The sequence below is a fragment of the Brassica rapa genome, chromosome A02 (genome assembly GCF_000309985.2).
Source record: "Brassica rapa cultivar Chiifu-401-42 chromosome A02, CAAS_Brap_v3.01, whole genome shotgun sequence".
Lineage (NCBI taxonomy): Eukaryota > Viridiplantae > Streptophyta > Magnoliopsida > Brassicales > Brassicaceae > Brassica > Brassica rapa.
Window position 1 is genome coordinate 27,104,241 of NC_024796.2, and position 15,279 is coordinate 27,119,519.

General features: G+C 38.1%; 1 protein-coding gene across 1 annotated transcript; it reads left to right on the forward strand.

Moving 5' to 3' along the window:
• Nucleotides 1-1,222: 1,222 nt before the first annotated feature.
• On the forward strand, nucleotides 1,223-4,901 carry LOC103849804 (receptor-like serine/threonine-protein kinase SD1-8). The gene is made up of 7 exons (XM_009126537.3): nucleotides 1,223-2,570; nucleotides 2,754-2,900; nucleotides 3,068-3,258; nucleotides 3,663-3,873; nucleotides 3,943-4,180; nucleotides 4,277-4,427; nucleotides 4,523-4,901. Exons 1-7 carry the CDS (start codon nucleotides 1,283-1,285, stop codon nucleotides 4,838-4,840), a joined length of 2,544 nt encoding a protein of 847 aa, XP_009124785.2. The 5' UTR covers nucleotides 1,223-1,282; the 3' UTR covers nucleotides 4,841-4,901.
• The last annotated feature ends 10,378 nt before the right edge of the window (nucleotides 4,902-15,279 follow it).

The window sequence follows — 15,279 nt, forward strand, 5'->3', positions numbered from 1 at the left end:
AAAGAAACTCAAAAATTATCTGGACAATAAGCTATTTCGATCGATTCAATGTATTTAAAAGAGCTGTATGATGCTCATGGTCTTTGTTCTTAAGTAGTTTGTTGCAAATCTCAATTCCAACTGTGTCGAATAAATATCTTTACTAATTAGAAAGGTGAAATCACCAAAAATTTAGAATCTCTTATACAACAAACAAACACACGTATAGAGAAAACCGTGAAGTTTCCTAGTTTATTCGTTACAACCACATATATGTTAGTTAACTATAGCATTAGTGATGACTTGGTCATATGTCTTTAAGTTTGACATGAGAACTCCAAGTTCATTTCCTGCAAGAGCAACCAAACGGTAACACATGGAAGGTTATACTTTACAGCCAACTAATGGTACTCCGTACTCATTGCCCTACCAGGCTACCAGTGCACCATGCATGCATGAGCAGTTTGTCCTTCCCCTTCTTCAGCTGCTCTCATTTTTCTTCTTCTCACTGAAATATAATTTATATAAATGTATACATGTATATATAGTAATATTTAAAAATTATAGGGAATATTTTTGTTTTAAAGTTTTTATAATATTGTTAGTGAGTATAAATATAGTTTATAATTTTTATTTATGATATTTCAATTTTAAAATATTTTACATTTACTTATCCACATGCATCCGGATGCAACCACAAACTCTACTGGATCGTATGATGCTCTTAGGGACGCCATACTTGCAGAACACCAAACGGTTTAGAGTATTTTTGTGACTGTTTCAAAAAAGAAAGAATGCTATACTTGCGGAACAACATAGATGACATGTTGGCAGCGTGAGAACTAATAAAACGTAAATTTGAAAAATGTAGACTAATGATATACAATATAACCTCTTTAAATTAATACTCTATAAATTAATATACACTAAAAATTTATAAAATAATATAATTGTGTAGTCCCAAATTGAGTTTTTGTTCAATTAGCATATCTATAAATTAATATCTCTATAAATTAATAAAAAGATTATAGTTTTGGTGTAATCCCAACATTATTAATTTATATAGGTTTCACTGTGTAAGGTTTGTGGAAATGGATTGATTGAAAGGGTGAGAAAGTCATGAAAAAGGAAACACAACCTTTTGCTTGTCTGGTAGGTTAGTGATGATAATTAATTAGTTAAGTTTGAATTTTCTTGCGAAAGTAACTAAAGATTAATATATGAATAGGAACACATGCAAGTTACTTTCATCAAGAAAAGTTCAAACATAAACGGAAAAAAAAAAAAAAGATGAAGAAGAAAGATGAAAGGTGCACAGAGCACATGCCACCATTCTTACACCTTGTCGTTATTGCTCGTCTCGATTCTACTATTTCATCATCCTACCGTTTCGGTCGATGTCAACACTTTGTCGTCCACAGAATCTCTTACAATCTCAAGCAACAGAACACTTGTTTCTCCCGGCGGAGTCTTCGAGCTTGGTTTCTTCAAACCATCGGCGCTCCAGCGTTGGTATTTGGGAATATGGTATAGAAAAGTCTTTGATCAGAAAACCTACGCATGGGTCGCCAACCGAGACAACCCTCTGTCCAATTCCATTGGAACCCTCAAAATCTCTGGCAACAATCTTGTCCTGCTAGGTCACTCTGTTTTGTGGTCCTCGAATCTTACTAGAGGAAATGTTAGTTCTCCGGTGGTAGCAGAGCTTCTTCCCAACGGTAATTTTGTAATGAGATACTCCAACAAAAGTGGATTCTTGTGGCAGAGTTTCGATTTTCCGACGGATACTTTACTTCCGGGGATGAAACTAGGTTACCATCGCAAAACAGGGCGCAGCAGGTTCCTCACATCATGGAGAAGTTCTGATGATCCCTCAAGCGGGTATTTCACGTACGAACTCGACACTCGAAGGGGCTTGCCCGAATTCTTTGTGATGTATAACGATATTGAACTGTATCGGGGCGGTCCGTGGAATGGAATCGAGTTTAGTGGCATATCGAAGCCTAAGGATCAAGAACTATATTACAATTACACGGATAACAGTGAGGAGGTCACGTACACGTTCCTTAGTGCCAACCAAAGCATCTACTCTAGATTTACCATCGTTTACTATGGGTCCCTCTATCTATCCACGTGGATCCCGCCATCATCTGGATGGAGGGATTTCGATGCTTTACCAACGGCAGAATGCGATTATTATAATATCTGTGGACCCAATGCTTATTGTAAGTTAAACAATACATGTCACTGTTTGGAAGGGTTCGACCCCATGAACCCGCGGCAGTGGAGCGCGAGAGAACGATCAGAAGGGTGTGTGAGGAGGACACCGCTGAGTTGCAGCGGAAATAGGTTTTTATTGCTTAAGAAGACGAAACTTCCAGATACCAAGATGGCTAGTTTTGATCGGAGAATTAACTTGAAGAAATGTGAAGAGAGGTGCCTTAGGGATTGTACCTGTACTTCGTTCGCGGCTGCGGATGTTCGAAATGGCGGAACGGGTTGTGTGATGTGGACCAGGCAGCTTAATGATACCCGGACTTACTCCATCGGTGGTCAAGATCTCTATGTCAAATTGGCTGCTGCTGATACAGGTTAGCTCTATTTCTTTATACATCAGGATATCCTGTGGTACCAATATATTTAGGTAACAATTGATATCAAAATTTCTTTATAAGACTGACATATCTATTGTCACCTAAATATATTTAAATAAATGAATAGGAGTATAAATAAATTCTATAAAGTATTTATGATTACTAATTCTGTATATGCAGTTTTTTCCTCGGACGAGGAGAGAGACAGAAATGGAAAAAAAATAGGTTGGAGTGTAGGAGTCAGCTTAATGCTTATTCTGAGTGTTATCGTGTTCTGCTTTTGGAAAAGGAGACAGAAGCAAGCAAAACCAGCTGCAACACCTATAGGTAAACAAACCAGCTTTCAAAAAAAAAAAAACCTATAGGTAAATAAGGCTCTTTTTAAAAAAAAACACCTATAAGGTAAATCAGTAATAACCTTCACTTTTATATTTTATTTAATTTCCAGTAATTTTAATTTTATTTTCTAATCCTTTATCTGTTCAAATGTTAAGTTCAAAACCAAGGTCTAATGATCGGGGTGGTATTACCAAGACAAATACCATCCCGGAGAAACTTGTCTGAAGAGAACGCGGTAGAAGATTTGGAACTTCCATTGATGGAGTTTGAAGCTGTTCTCACAGCCACCGAACATTTTTCTAACTGTAACAAAGTTGGAGAAGGTGGCTTCGGCGCTGTTTACAAGGTAGATTTATAGCCGCTAATCCCTATTTTGTTATTTTAGCCACTTATTTTATTGTAGTTTTGTTTTGTCAAGAAATATTTGTGGCATAATTGTGAATATTTTTAGTCATATTTTATTTTATGATATTTTTTTTTGTAATTTTTTTACCACAATTTACATACAAATAGCTAAATTTCTCATTCTGTAGCTTCTTGGTGCCTTTTCTAAATTTCTGCTAGAAAACAGTTAACTTAGACTTTTTTGGAAAGCTGTAAAAAAACCTTGACACCATATAAAATAAAGATATCTGTAAACATGCTACAAAGTTTTATTTGAAATCAAATGCTTAAGTCATTGTTTCTAATTTTTTTTTTTTTTGTCACGATCATTGTTTCTAATTTTATTGATGTAATATGTGTAACCAGGGAAGGTTACTTGACGGGCAAGAAATTGCGGTGAAGAGACTATCAGAAATGTCAGCTCAAGGTACCAATGAATTCATGAATGAAGTCAGGCTAATTGCAAGGCTTCAGCACATAAACCTTGTACGGCTTCTTGGATGTTGCGTTGATGAGGGAGAGAAGATCTTGATCTACGAGTACTTGGAGAATCTAAGCCTCGATTCTCATCTCTTTGGTTAGTGCCTCAAGTCTCCACAAGAGTCAATACATTAATAAGTTTATGTTGTTAACGTACGATGTGTAGGTTTAACCAGAAGCAGTATGCTAAATTGGCAAATGAGATTTGATATCATCAATGGTATTGCTCGAGGAATTCTCTATCTTCACCGAGATTCATCCATTCGAATCATCCATAGGGATTTGAAAGCAAGCAACATCTTGCTTGACAAAGATATGACTCCAAAAATTTCGGACTTCGGAATGGCTAGGATCTTTGGACGAGATGAGACGGAAGCTAACACAAGGAAGGTGGTCGGAACTTAGTAAGTAGTTAAAAAAAAAAACATCATCACATTTTTGAAGCAATTAAGAGCTACCCAAACACAGTTTAAAACCTGATAGCTATATTTTCTACGCAGCGGCTACATGTCCCCAGAATACGCTATGGAAGGGATATTCTCTATGAAGTCAGATGTCTTCAGTTTTGGAGTCTTGCTTCTTGAAATTATAAGTGGCAAGAGGAATAAAGGATTCAACAACTTGGGCCGTGACAACAATCTTCTCGATTGTGTAAGCTTGAAACCTCTTTAACTTGATTGTGTTGCACGCACACTCAAAATATCTGAAGATATCACTTAAGAATAGATTAAACGTTTATGCACCAGGTGTGGAGGAATTGGAAAGAAGGTCAAGGTCTAGAGATTGTAGACACGGTCATCATAGATTCTTCATCACCAACGTTCAGGCCACGTGATATCCAAAGGTGTTTACAAATTGGCCTCTTGTGTGTTCAAGCCCGTCCAGATGATAGACCAATTATGTCGGCAGTTGTTTTCATGCTGGAAAGCGAAGCAGCAGATATTCCTCAACCTAAACCGCCAGGTTATTGCGTCATAGGAAATTATTCGACTTGGAGTAAACAGCGAGACCGTGAATCTTGCACAGTGAACCAGATCACCATGTCGATTATAGACGCTAGGTAATGTGATGTAAAGAAACCACCCTTGATAGTGCTTAACACTAGCCCAAGACCGTAATACCCGAGAACCCGAAAGAACCAAGAGAATTTCTAAGTATGAAGAATAATATGGAAGAATTCTCAAAAAGATTTAGAGAACTTCGAGTAGAACACTCTTTCTTTCTTTATGAAATTTTCTTATTATTACACTTGTTCAACTTCTTGTGTTGTTACAAATGAAAGGACGAAGAGGTATTTATAGCCTTCTAAACTATCTTACAAATATCTAGATTATTCTACTATAACCTCCTTACTTCCTAGATTTTTTTTTTCATATTCTCTAGATTTTTCTACTACAATATCTAGATTTTTTCTTCTTGAGGAGGTGATGATAATTCTAGAAGATTCTAGAACTTGAGTTTAATTTTGGGTTTAGTCCAATAAGAGTTTATTGGCCCATAATTAAGCATAGCCAAAAATCAAGTTTAACTTCAATACTCCCCCTTAAACTTGATTTTGTCCACCATTCCGAGCTTGGAGCGGAGTATCTCAAACTGACCTTTAGGTAACGACTTGGTGAAGATATCAGCAATGTTGTCCTCGCTTCGAACCTCCAATGCTTCAATTGTTCCATCAAGCACCTTCTCTCTTATGAAATGATGTTCCAATTCAGTGTGTTTCGTTCTTCCATGGAACACTAGATTATTGGCCAGCCTGATAGCACTTTGATTATCTCCATAGATGGTAATCGATTTATTGATTGGCTCGAACATGTCTTCAAAGAGTCTTCGAAGCCATATACATTCTTGGGCTGCGAGTGTTGAAGCTTTATACTCTTCTTCGGTAGTAGACAACGACACCGTTGCTTGCTTCTTACTGCACCATGAAATGCTTGTGTCTCCACATAAGAACACAAAACCCAAAGTTGATTTTCGATCATCTAAATCTCCACCAAAGTCAGTATCTGTGAAACCATGAAGAGAAACCTTGGCATTATACTTGTACATCAGTCCCATGCCAAGAGTTCTCTTCACATACTTATGTATCTTCTTTGCCGCATCTAGATGTGGCTTCCTTGGTTCCTGCATGAACCGGCTTACAAGACCAATCGCAAAGGCAATATCTGGTATTGTAATGGTTAAGTATAGAAGACTTCCAACAAGAGAGCAATAAGGCCGAGGATTGGCTAACAAGGATCCTTCATCGCGTTTGAGCCTTATGTTAGTATCTAGTGGAGTAGAACGTACATTTCCTTGGTGTACTCCAAACCTGTCAACAATCCTTTTTGCATAACCTTGTTGGCCGATGAATATTCCATCCTTTACCCTCTCGGCCTCTAGACCAAGAAAGTGATTCAGCTCGCCTAACTTCTTCATCTCAAACCTCACCGACATATCCTCTTGTAGACGAGCAATTTCAGCATCATCATTTCCAGTAATGATCATATCATCCACGTAGAGGAGAACTACTACATGAGCTCTTCCACTTCTTTTGAAGAATAGGCGTGGATCAGCACTTGATGCAATATAACCGCAAAACTGAAGGAATTGAGCAAGCTTTCCATACTAAGCTCGTGGAGCTTGTTTTAACCCGTACAAGGCCTTCTTTAGCTTGCACACATGGTTAGGATACTCTTGTGATTCAAAACCAGGTGGTTGCTTCATAAATATTTCTTTATCAAGCTCACCATATAGAAAAGCATTCTTCACATCTAACTGCCATAATTTCCATCCAAAGCTTGCAGCTAAAGATAAGAGTGAGCGTATCGTAGTCATCTTTGCTACTGGACTGAAGGTCTCATCATAATCTTCTCTGTACTTCTGAGAGAACCCTCGAGCAACCAACCTTGCTTTGTATCTATCAATGCTCCCATCTGCTTTTCGCTTTAGTCGATACATCCATTTACAAGAAACAGGCTGAGCATCCTTGGGTTTCAGAACCAAATTCCAAGTTTCATTTTTCATGAGAGCATTAATCTTCTCCTTCATTGCGGTCATCTATTCCTCAACTCCTTCTGCTTCTTCATAAGATGATTGTTCATCTTCATCTAGAGGAGCTGCAAAGTAACAAGAGTAAGTGGTGACGAACCTTTCATCTCTGAACCGAGCAGGTTTGACAATGTTCCATTTTGGTCATTGATTGGCGACAGAACTATGATCATGCTCCTCTTCTTCATCTTGGTCAACGCTTCCCCCTTTCACCTTGAGCCTCCTTCTCAAAGCTTTCATTATCATTTGGAATTTGAATAATTTGTTCATCATTCTTAGAGGAACCCATCTTGCTCATCTAAGACTTGATGTGGTCCATAGTAGGATAAAACTTGGTCAAAGACAACATCACAAGACACTGTGTATTTATGTGTCTCTGGATCCATACACATCCAGCCCTTTTGTTTTTCATCGTAACCGACAAAGATGCACTTCTTTGCCTTTGCTTCCAACTTTGTTCTTTGGGAGTCGAACACATGGATGGAGCAGACTGATCCATATATCCTGAGATGCTTCACCGTCGGCTTCTTCCCGTGAATCATCTCGTAAGGCGACTTCATGTTGTTTGGACTGAGTGGCATCTGGTTGATGACATAGGCTGCGCATCTCATGCCTTCTGCCCATAAAGCCTTTGGCAAATTCTTATCATGTAGTCAACTTTTGCACGTCTCGGTTAGATATCTAATTTTTCTTTCTGCTACTCCATTTTGTTGAGGTGTATACGGACACGTATATTCTCTCTTAATACCATTCTTTTGGCAAAAAGAGAGAAACTCCTTTGACATGAATTCTCCTCCATTATCCGTCCTTAGAGTCTTCAGCTTCCGACCAAACTCTCCTTCCACGGTAACCTTGAATTCTTGGAATCTTTGAAACACTTCTGATTTTTCCTTCACAAAGTATACCCAAGTGTACCGTGAGAAATCATCTACGAACAACAACATGTAGCGAAACCCGGAATAAGAAGATGTTCTTGTTGGACCCATCAAATCACTATGGACCTTCTCCAATGGACTGCTGCATCTTGAAGCTGAATGATCAAATGTAAGTCTATGTGACTTTCCATATTGACAACCTTCACAAATTTTTCCTCCATCTTGAATCTTCAACTTTGGAAGCCCATGAACCAAGTTTTTATTCACCATAACCTTAAGCTTGGTCATATTTATATGGCCAAGTCTTGCATGCCAGATGGAAGCATTGTCATTCATACTCATCTTCTCCACATAGGCGTGTGAGGCCGATAAAACATATAAATCTTTGACGCGTGCTCTAGTGTGAACAACATCTGCCTTTAATTCTTTAATATTCCTTAAGAACTTAACGTCTTTTGGGCCAAATAGAGCATATTTACATGAATCGACCGCATTCACCACCGAAAGAAGATTCTTCTTTACTATAGGGACATGGTACACATTCTTGAAGGTGATCGGCTTTTCATCCTCTCCTTTAGTGACAACAGTCCCTTCCTTCTCAACTCAATGGATTGAATTATCAGCGGTAATAATGGCTTATTTCCCGTCATGACGTTGAAGACTAGAAAATAACTTCTCGTCTTCGGTAATATGATGGCTACAACCGGAATCTACGATCCAGTCATTTCTCAAGTTCTTAGTTGTGGGTGTATCTGGATGTGTAGCCTCCACTATGAAACATTTCCCCCATTCTTCGTCTTCAATATGAGTTTTTGACTCCACCATATTTGTTTCCTTCAACTTGACTCGACAATCCCTTTTGAAATGCCCAAGCTTTCCACACCTGTAGCACTTGAACTTTTTCTTATCCATGTAAGATCTTTCACTTCCATCATTGTGTCTTGAACCTCCATCTTTGTTTTTCGCCTTGAAGCTTTGTTGTCTCCGAGCTACAAAGGCGCTTCCTTAGTCATCAGTGATTTTGACTCTTGTTTTAATGAAAACGCAGCGACTTGTAAAAATGTCTTTATGTTTCATCATCTTCTTCTTCACCTCCGTGAGTATGTGACTCAAGCTTCTCGCCGTGACCGTCGCCGCACCTTTACAGAATTGTCAGATCTTCTCGCCGCTGTGTCGTCTCCGTAACTGCGACCAACGGAGCGCCGTCGTGTCTGCGTCTTCTTTTCTCGACGCCATCACATCTCCATCTATCGATTGGAGGCTCATGAGGTGAGGCTTAGGCCGAGAGCACCACATCGAGCAGACCGGCTCATGTCCATCGGTCGATTCGTCCAGCTCGGATCGAAGGACTGAAGGCTGGTTCGAGCTCGTCAGACCGAGAGATCGGGTCGTCGTAGGCGATCGATTCACTGTAAACTAAGAGAGAATGTATAGATTGAACTGTATGTTTATTGAGTACTCATGTCACGTACATATATATATACTCACGTTACACAAAGATATTCTCAAACACTACAAGAAAACAGCAGTATTCTGACGGACGTTCCGACGGAAAATAAATTCCTCGGAATATACCGAGGAATTTCCGAGGAAATTCTGAGGAAACACAAAATTTGGCTTCCTCGGAATTTCCTCGAAATATACCGACAGAATTCCGAGGAAAATTCATCTCGTCGGAATATTCCGACGGAATACCGAGGAAACTAGTATTCCTCGGAAAAAACCGATGAATTCCGAAGAAATATTATAGACGTTAGAGAGCCGTTGGAGAGCCGTTGGGGGATTTTAAAAATTCCGAGGAAATTCCGACGAACTAGCCGTTTGCATCGGAATTCCGTCGGAATTTCCTCGGACTATCGGCAGGATTTCAACTATAAATACAAGCACCCCTCTTCCTCTTCATTCACTCCATATCTTCATCCTCCCTCTCACTTTCTTTACACACGAATTTGATTCATAAAAAACATGTCTTCTTCAAATTATTTTCGTTCTTGGATCGATCGACCTCATTTGGATCCGAACACGAGATTGCTTACGGAAGAATACCAACAAGGTATAACCGAATTCATGGGGTTAGTTCACCGACAACCGGAAGCAAAAACAGGTATGTTAAGATGTCCTTGCTCTAATTGTAAAAATAAAAAAGTTATTAAACAATGGGATGTTTGGACTCATCTATATTTGAGTGGGTTTACACGAAGTTACAAAATTTGGTATCATCATGGAGAAACTGATTATGAACATGGTAGTACTAGCGAACCTCAGCCAGCGGTTAGATTAGAAGATCCAATTAGAATGGATGTAGATTACGGTGTAGGTACTGAGCAGATGGTAAATGATCATTTTAGAGGGGAAGATTTACCCAATGCCGAAGCTAGGAGATTTTATGATATGTTGGATGCTGGAAAGCAACCATTGTACGAAGGTTGCAGAGATGGTCATTCAGCTTTATCATCTGCTACAAGATTGATGGGCATTAAGACGGATTATAATTTGGCTGAAGACTGTGTGGATGCGATTGCTGATTATGTAAAAGGTATTCTACCCGAAGATAATGTAGCTCCTGGCTCATACTACGAGGTTCAGAAACTCGTAGCTGGTCTTGGTTTATCGTATCAGGTAATAGATGTATGCAGAGACAACTGCATGATTTATTGGAGGGCGGATGAACAGCGGGTTTCATGCAAATTTTGTGGGAAGCCTCGTTATAAAGATACGAGTGGAAGAGTTCCAGTACCATATAAAAGGATGTGGTATTTGCCTTTGACGGAAAGGTTGCAGAGGCTGTATCTGTCTGAACGCACAGCGCAACCAATGAGATGGCATGCGGAGCATTCAACAGATGGTGAGATCAGACATCCTTCAGATGCAAAAGCGTGGAAGTATTTCCAATCAAAGTATCCCGACTTTGCGTATGAGAGAAGAAATGTCTACCTTGGATTATGTACTGATGGTTTCAGCCCGTTTGGCAAGAGTGGAAGACAGTATTCTCTATGGCCAGTCATTCTTACACCATACAACCTACCCCCAAACTTGTGCTTGCGACGAGAGTTTTTGTTTCTCTCGATTCTCGTTCCCGGACCAGAGCATCCTAAGAGATCACTTGATGTGTTTCTTCAGCCACTAATATATGAGTTGCAACAACTATGGGCTCAAGGTGCTGAAACATACGATGTTTCGTATAAAGAAAACTTTCAAATGCGGGCAGTACTAATGTGGACAATAAGTGATTTTCCAGCATATGGTATGTTATCTGGATGGACAACGCATGGAAGGCTATCATGTCCATATTGTCAAGATAACACTGATGCTTTCCAACTAAAACACGGAAGGAAAACGTGTTGGTTTGACTGTCACAGGAGATTTCTACCACCAGATCATCCATATCGTAAAAGTAGGAATTTGTTTACGAAGAACAAGAGGGTGTTTGACAGTCCACCTCCGGAAATTCGTGGGAAAGATTTGAAGACACAACTTAGAGATTTTGGTACAGAAAGGACGCCAGACGTCGGTGGACATGAGCATTTTCCGGTAGATGGTGTTGGAAACCTACATAACTGGCACAAAAAAAGTATTTTTTGGGATCTGCCATACTGGGAGGATCATCTACTAAGGCATAATTTAGATGTCATGCATATTGAGAAGAACTTTTTTGACAATCTCATGAACACGATCCTTAATGTTCAAGGTAAAACAAAGGATAATTTGAAGTCAAGACTGGATTTAGTCGATATATGTGCTCGTTCAGAACTTCATGTTGATGAGAGTGGTAGGGCTCCTTTTCCCATATACCGACTTGATGCAGCGGGAAAGGATGCGTTCTTTGATTGGATTTCAAACGATGTGGAATTTCCAGACGGTTACGCATCTAATTTGCGTAACTGTATCGACAGAAAGGAAGGAAAGTTTACTGGCTTGAAAAGCCACAATTGCCATGTAATGATGCAGCGCCTCCTTCCGTTTGCCTTCAAGGAACTATTACCACGAAATGTTCATGAAGCAATTGCAGGGATAAGTGGTTTCTTCCGCGATTTATGCACGAGATCAGTGACTCTTGAAGGTATTGAAAATTTGAAGACTAAGATAGCCGTGATTCAGTGCAACCTTGAGAAGATATTTTCTCCTTCATTTTTTGATGTTATGGAGCATCTTGTTATTCACCTGGTAAGAGAATTGGAACTTGGTGGTCCTGTGCAGTATAGATGGATGTATCTGTATGAGCGGTATATGTTCCATTTGAAGAAGATAGTGAAAAATTTAAGTAGGGTGGAAGGTTCTATAGTCGCACATATGATCAATGAAGAAACTTCAAACTTTGCCGAGTACTACTTTCCAGCAGAAGTTCAGACCAAAAACAGAAGACCTGCTCGGCATGATGATATAGGCGAACGGGCAACATATCATTGGAAGGTTCCAGACATTTTCACAGACGTTGGACGACTTAGCAGAAAACCAAAGGACCGTCGACTTACTGATCAGGAGCGCAGTCATTTGCAAACATATTTACTCACCAACTGCGAAGATGTTCTTCAATATGAAAGGATTTTCATGGCAAAAAGCGGTTCGAATATAGATACGCCACAGAGGACGAACTAGAAGAAATGAAGCAGAGAGAATTTGGTGGATGGATATTTACTTCCTTTCTTCCCCATTTCTCTCCGCCGCACTCTCTCTTCTCTCTCCCGATTTCCGCCGTTTCCTCCCGTTTCTCTCGACGATTTCCGGTGAATCCGCCCCAATCCTCCTCAATTTCAGTCCTTGCATCATGTATGAACCCTATCCCACTCTCTTAGGGTAGATTTGTATGGTGTTTAAGTAGATTTGATGATTTTGGAATGAGATTTATAGATTTTTGTTAGGTTGAATGGTAGGATTGTGTAAAATCGAGTTTGATTATGTATTTCACTTGATTTGGATTTTTTTTTGGTTTTTATTGATTTTGTGGTTATAAAAATCGATTTTATAATTATATATATATATATATATTCAAAACGTTTTTGTATATAAAATCTATTTTTTGCATTATAAAATCATTTATATATTTATTAAACATTTTAAATATTTTTAAAACTATTTTTTGTAATTATTAAACATTTTAAATATTTTTAAAACTATTTTTTGTAATTATTAAACATTTTAAATATTTTTAAAACTATTTTTTGTAATTTTTAAACTGTTTTTGGGGTTTATTAAAACTATTTTTTTAATTTTTAAACTGTTTTTGGGGTTTATTAAAACTATTTTTTTAATTTTTAAACTGTTTTTGGGGTTTTTTAAAACTATTTTTTAATTTTTAAACTATTTTTTATTTATTAAAACTTTTTTTGTTAATTATTAAACTATTTATATTTTTGTGATTAAAAACTATTTTTAATTAAAACTATTTTTTTTTAATTTACAGGTCTCATGATGATCAGATCCGGCCTCGACAGCGTCGTAGCCGGGGTGGTATGGGGAGCCAGTCTCGGGGTTCGTCCAGCCATGTTCAGGATTCCGTTTCGCCCCACAGCTCCTACCATACATCCCCCTCTCCATTACCCGCTCCTGCTGCTCCCGCTCCCGCTGCTACACCCGCTCCTGCTCCTCCGGGTCCTCCGGGAGTGATGAGTGTTGCGGAGTTGGTTCGACAGCCCGGTCGTGACCATCTTCCCTATCTCACTGAGTATCCACATGGACATGGTCAAACATGGTAATTTAACTTTTATTTTTTTAACTATTTTTTATTTAAACTGTTTTTTTTATTAATAATTTGTTTTTTTTATTAGGTTCAACCGATCCGGGAACGGGATCAGCGCAAGGATCAACCGTATGATGTACTCGGCCCTCGACAGGGGACATCCGACTTTCACTCACTTCCCTGTCGAGAAGCAGCATCTGTGGTTTCGTCAGTTTGCGGTAAGTATTCAAATTTTTAACTTATATTTTTTATTTATTAAAACTATTTTTTTGTAATTATTAAACTATTTTCTATATTTATTAGACATTTTAAATATTATTAAAACTATTTTTTGTAATTATTAAACTATTTTTTATATTTATTAGATATTTAAATATTATTAAAACTATTTTTTTAATTTTTAAAACTATTTTTTTAATTATTAAACTATTTTTTATTTATTAAAACTTATTTTTGAAATTATTAAACTATTTTCTATATTTATTAAACTATTTTTTATTTATTAAAACTTTTTTTGTAATTATTAAACTATTTATATTTTTGTGTTTAAAAACTATTTTAAACTATTTCAGCAAGAATTCAACTGGAATTCCGATGATACGCTCTCTATCTATCACCATTTTGTCCATAAAGTTATGGACAACTATGGGAAGCAGATGTACGAGTGGAAGAAGAAGTGGAAAGTAAACAAGGTAGTTTTTAATTTATTAACAATTTTCAATTTATTAAACTATTTTTTAAATTATTAAACTTTTTTTTAAAAAAATTAAAAGGTCCCAAAGTCGATGAACGACACTGTCTGGAAGGAGTTGTGTGCGCATTGGGATAAAGAAGGGACGAAAGAAACTTCTTCCACCAACTCCAACAACCGCAGGAGCGACCGTAAAGGAAAGGGCATCTACAAGCATAACTTGGGTGCTCAATCTATTGCCACTCTGGCGGATCGCATGGTAAGTTCAACCGCTTTTTCTTCAATTATTTAAGTTTCAGAATTTTAATTTTTGTGCTTTTTTTTAAATTTCTAATGTTTGTTTAATTTATTTTTTTTCAAGGCAGAAGAAAATGAGGGCGGCCCGGTTGATGATCTCGCCCTTATGAAAAGGGCGTATACCAACAAGAAGACCGGCCAGATTGATGATGGTCTTGTGAGGGACGTGGTCGACCTGGTCCAAACTCAGGTGTATGACGAAGTGTCTCAGCTTCAAACCGATGATGACGATTCGACGGCCTCGACCAACTTGTCCCGGGTTCGAATCAACGAAATCGTTGAATCGGTAAGTTTTTTTTTTTTAAAGTTCAATTTAATTATTTCTTGATTTTTATTTTATCATCAATTTATATTATCTAAATTTGGTTATTTATATTTCAGTCGGTTCCAAAGATAAAGGGACGTTTGGTCGGTTTGGGTCGTCGCTCCCGGTCGGCTGCTCCTTCTTCTGCACCACCGCCATATGTTGATCCCAAAGTTCTTACGGCTCAGCTGAAGGACAAGGATGATCGGATATCTGCGTTGGAGACCCAGATGGCAGCTCAACAGGCGGGCTATGAGACCCAGAAGAGGCTCAACGAGCAGATGATGGAGATGATGAAGAGGATGTACCCGAACGAGGTCTTCCCGAACATTCAAGACCCGTAGTTTTTTTTGTTTTTTACCAAAAACTCGGAATGTTTTATTTAACTTTGAATATTATCTACTATGTTTTATTTTATGTTTTATTCAATTTTAATTTTAGTTTTAAATTTTTGAATTTAAATTTAAAAAATTTTAATTTTAAAAAAAAATAAATTTTTTTAAAAAATAAATTTTTTCGAAACTCCGAGGGAATGGAGTTCCTCGGAAAATTCCGAGGAACTTTCTTCCGTCGGAAAATTCCGAGGAACTTATCGTTCGTCGGAATTTTCCGAGGGAGTGTCGTTCCTCGGA

Coding starts and splice junctions, on each gene's coding strand:
- LOC103849804 (XM_009126537.3), top strand. CDS start 1,283: ATGAAAGGTGCACAGAGCACATGCCACCATTCTTACACCTTGTCGTTA. Junction 2,571..2,753: donor ATTGGCTGCTGCTGATACAG/GTTAGCTCTATT, acceptor CTGTATATGCAG/TTTTTTCCTCGGACGAGGAG. Junction 4,428..4,522: donor ACAACAATCTTCTCGATTGT/GTAAGCTTGAAA, acceptor TTTATGCACCAG/GTGTGGAGGAATTGGAAAGA.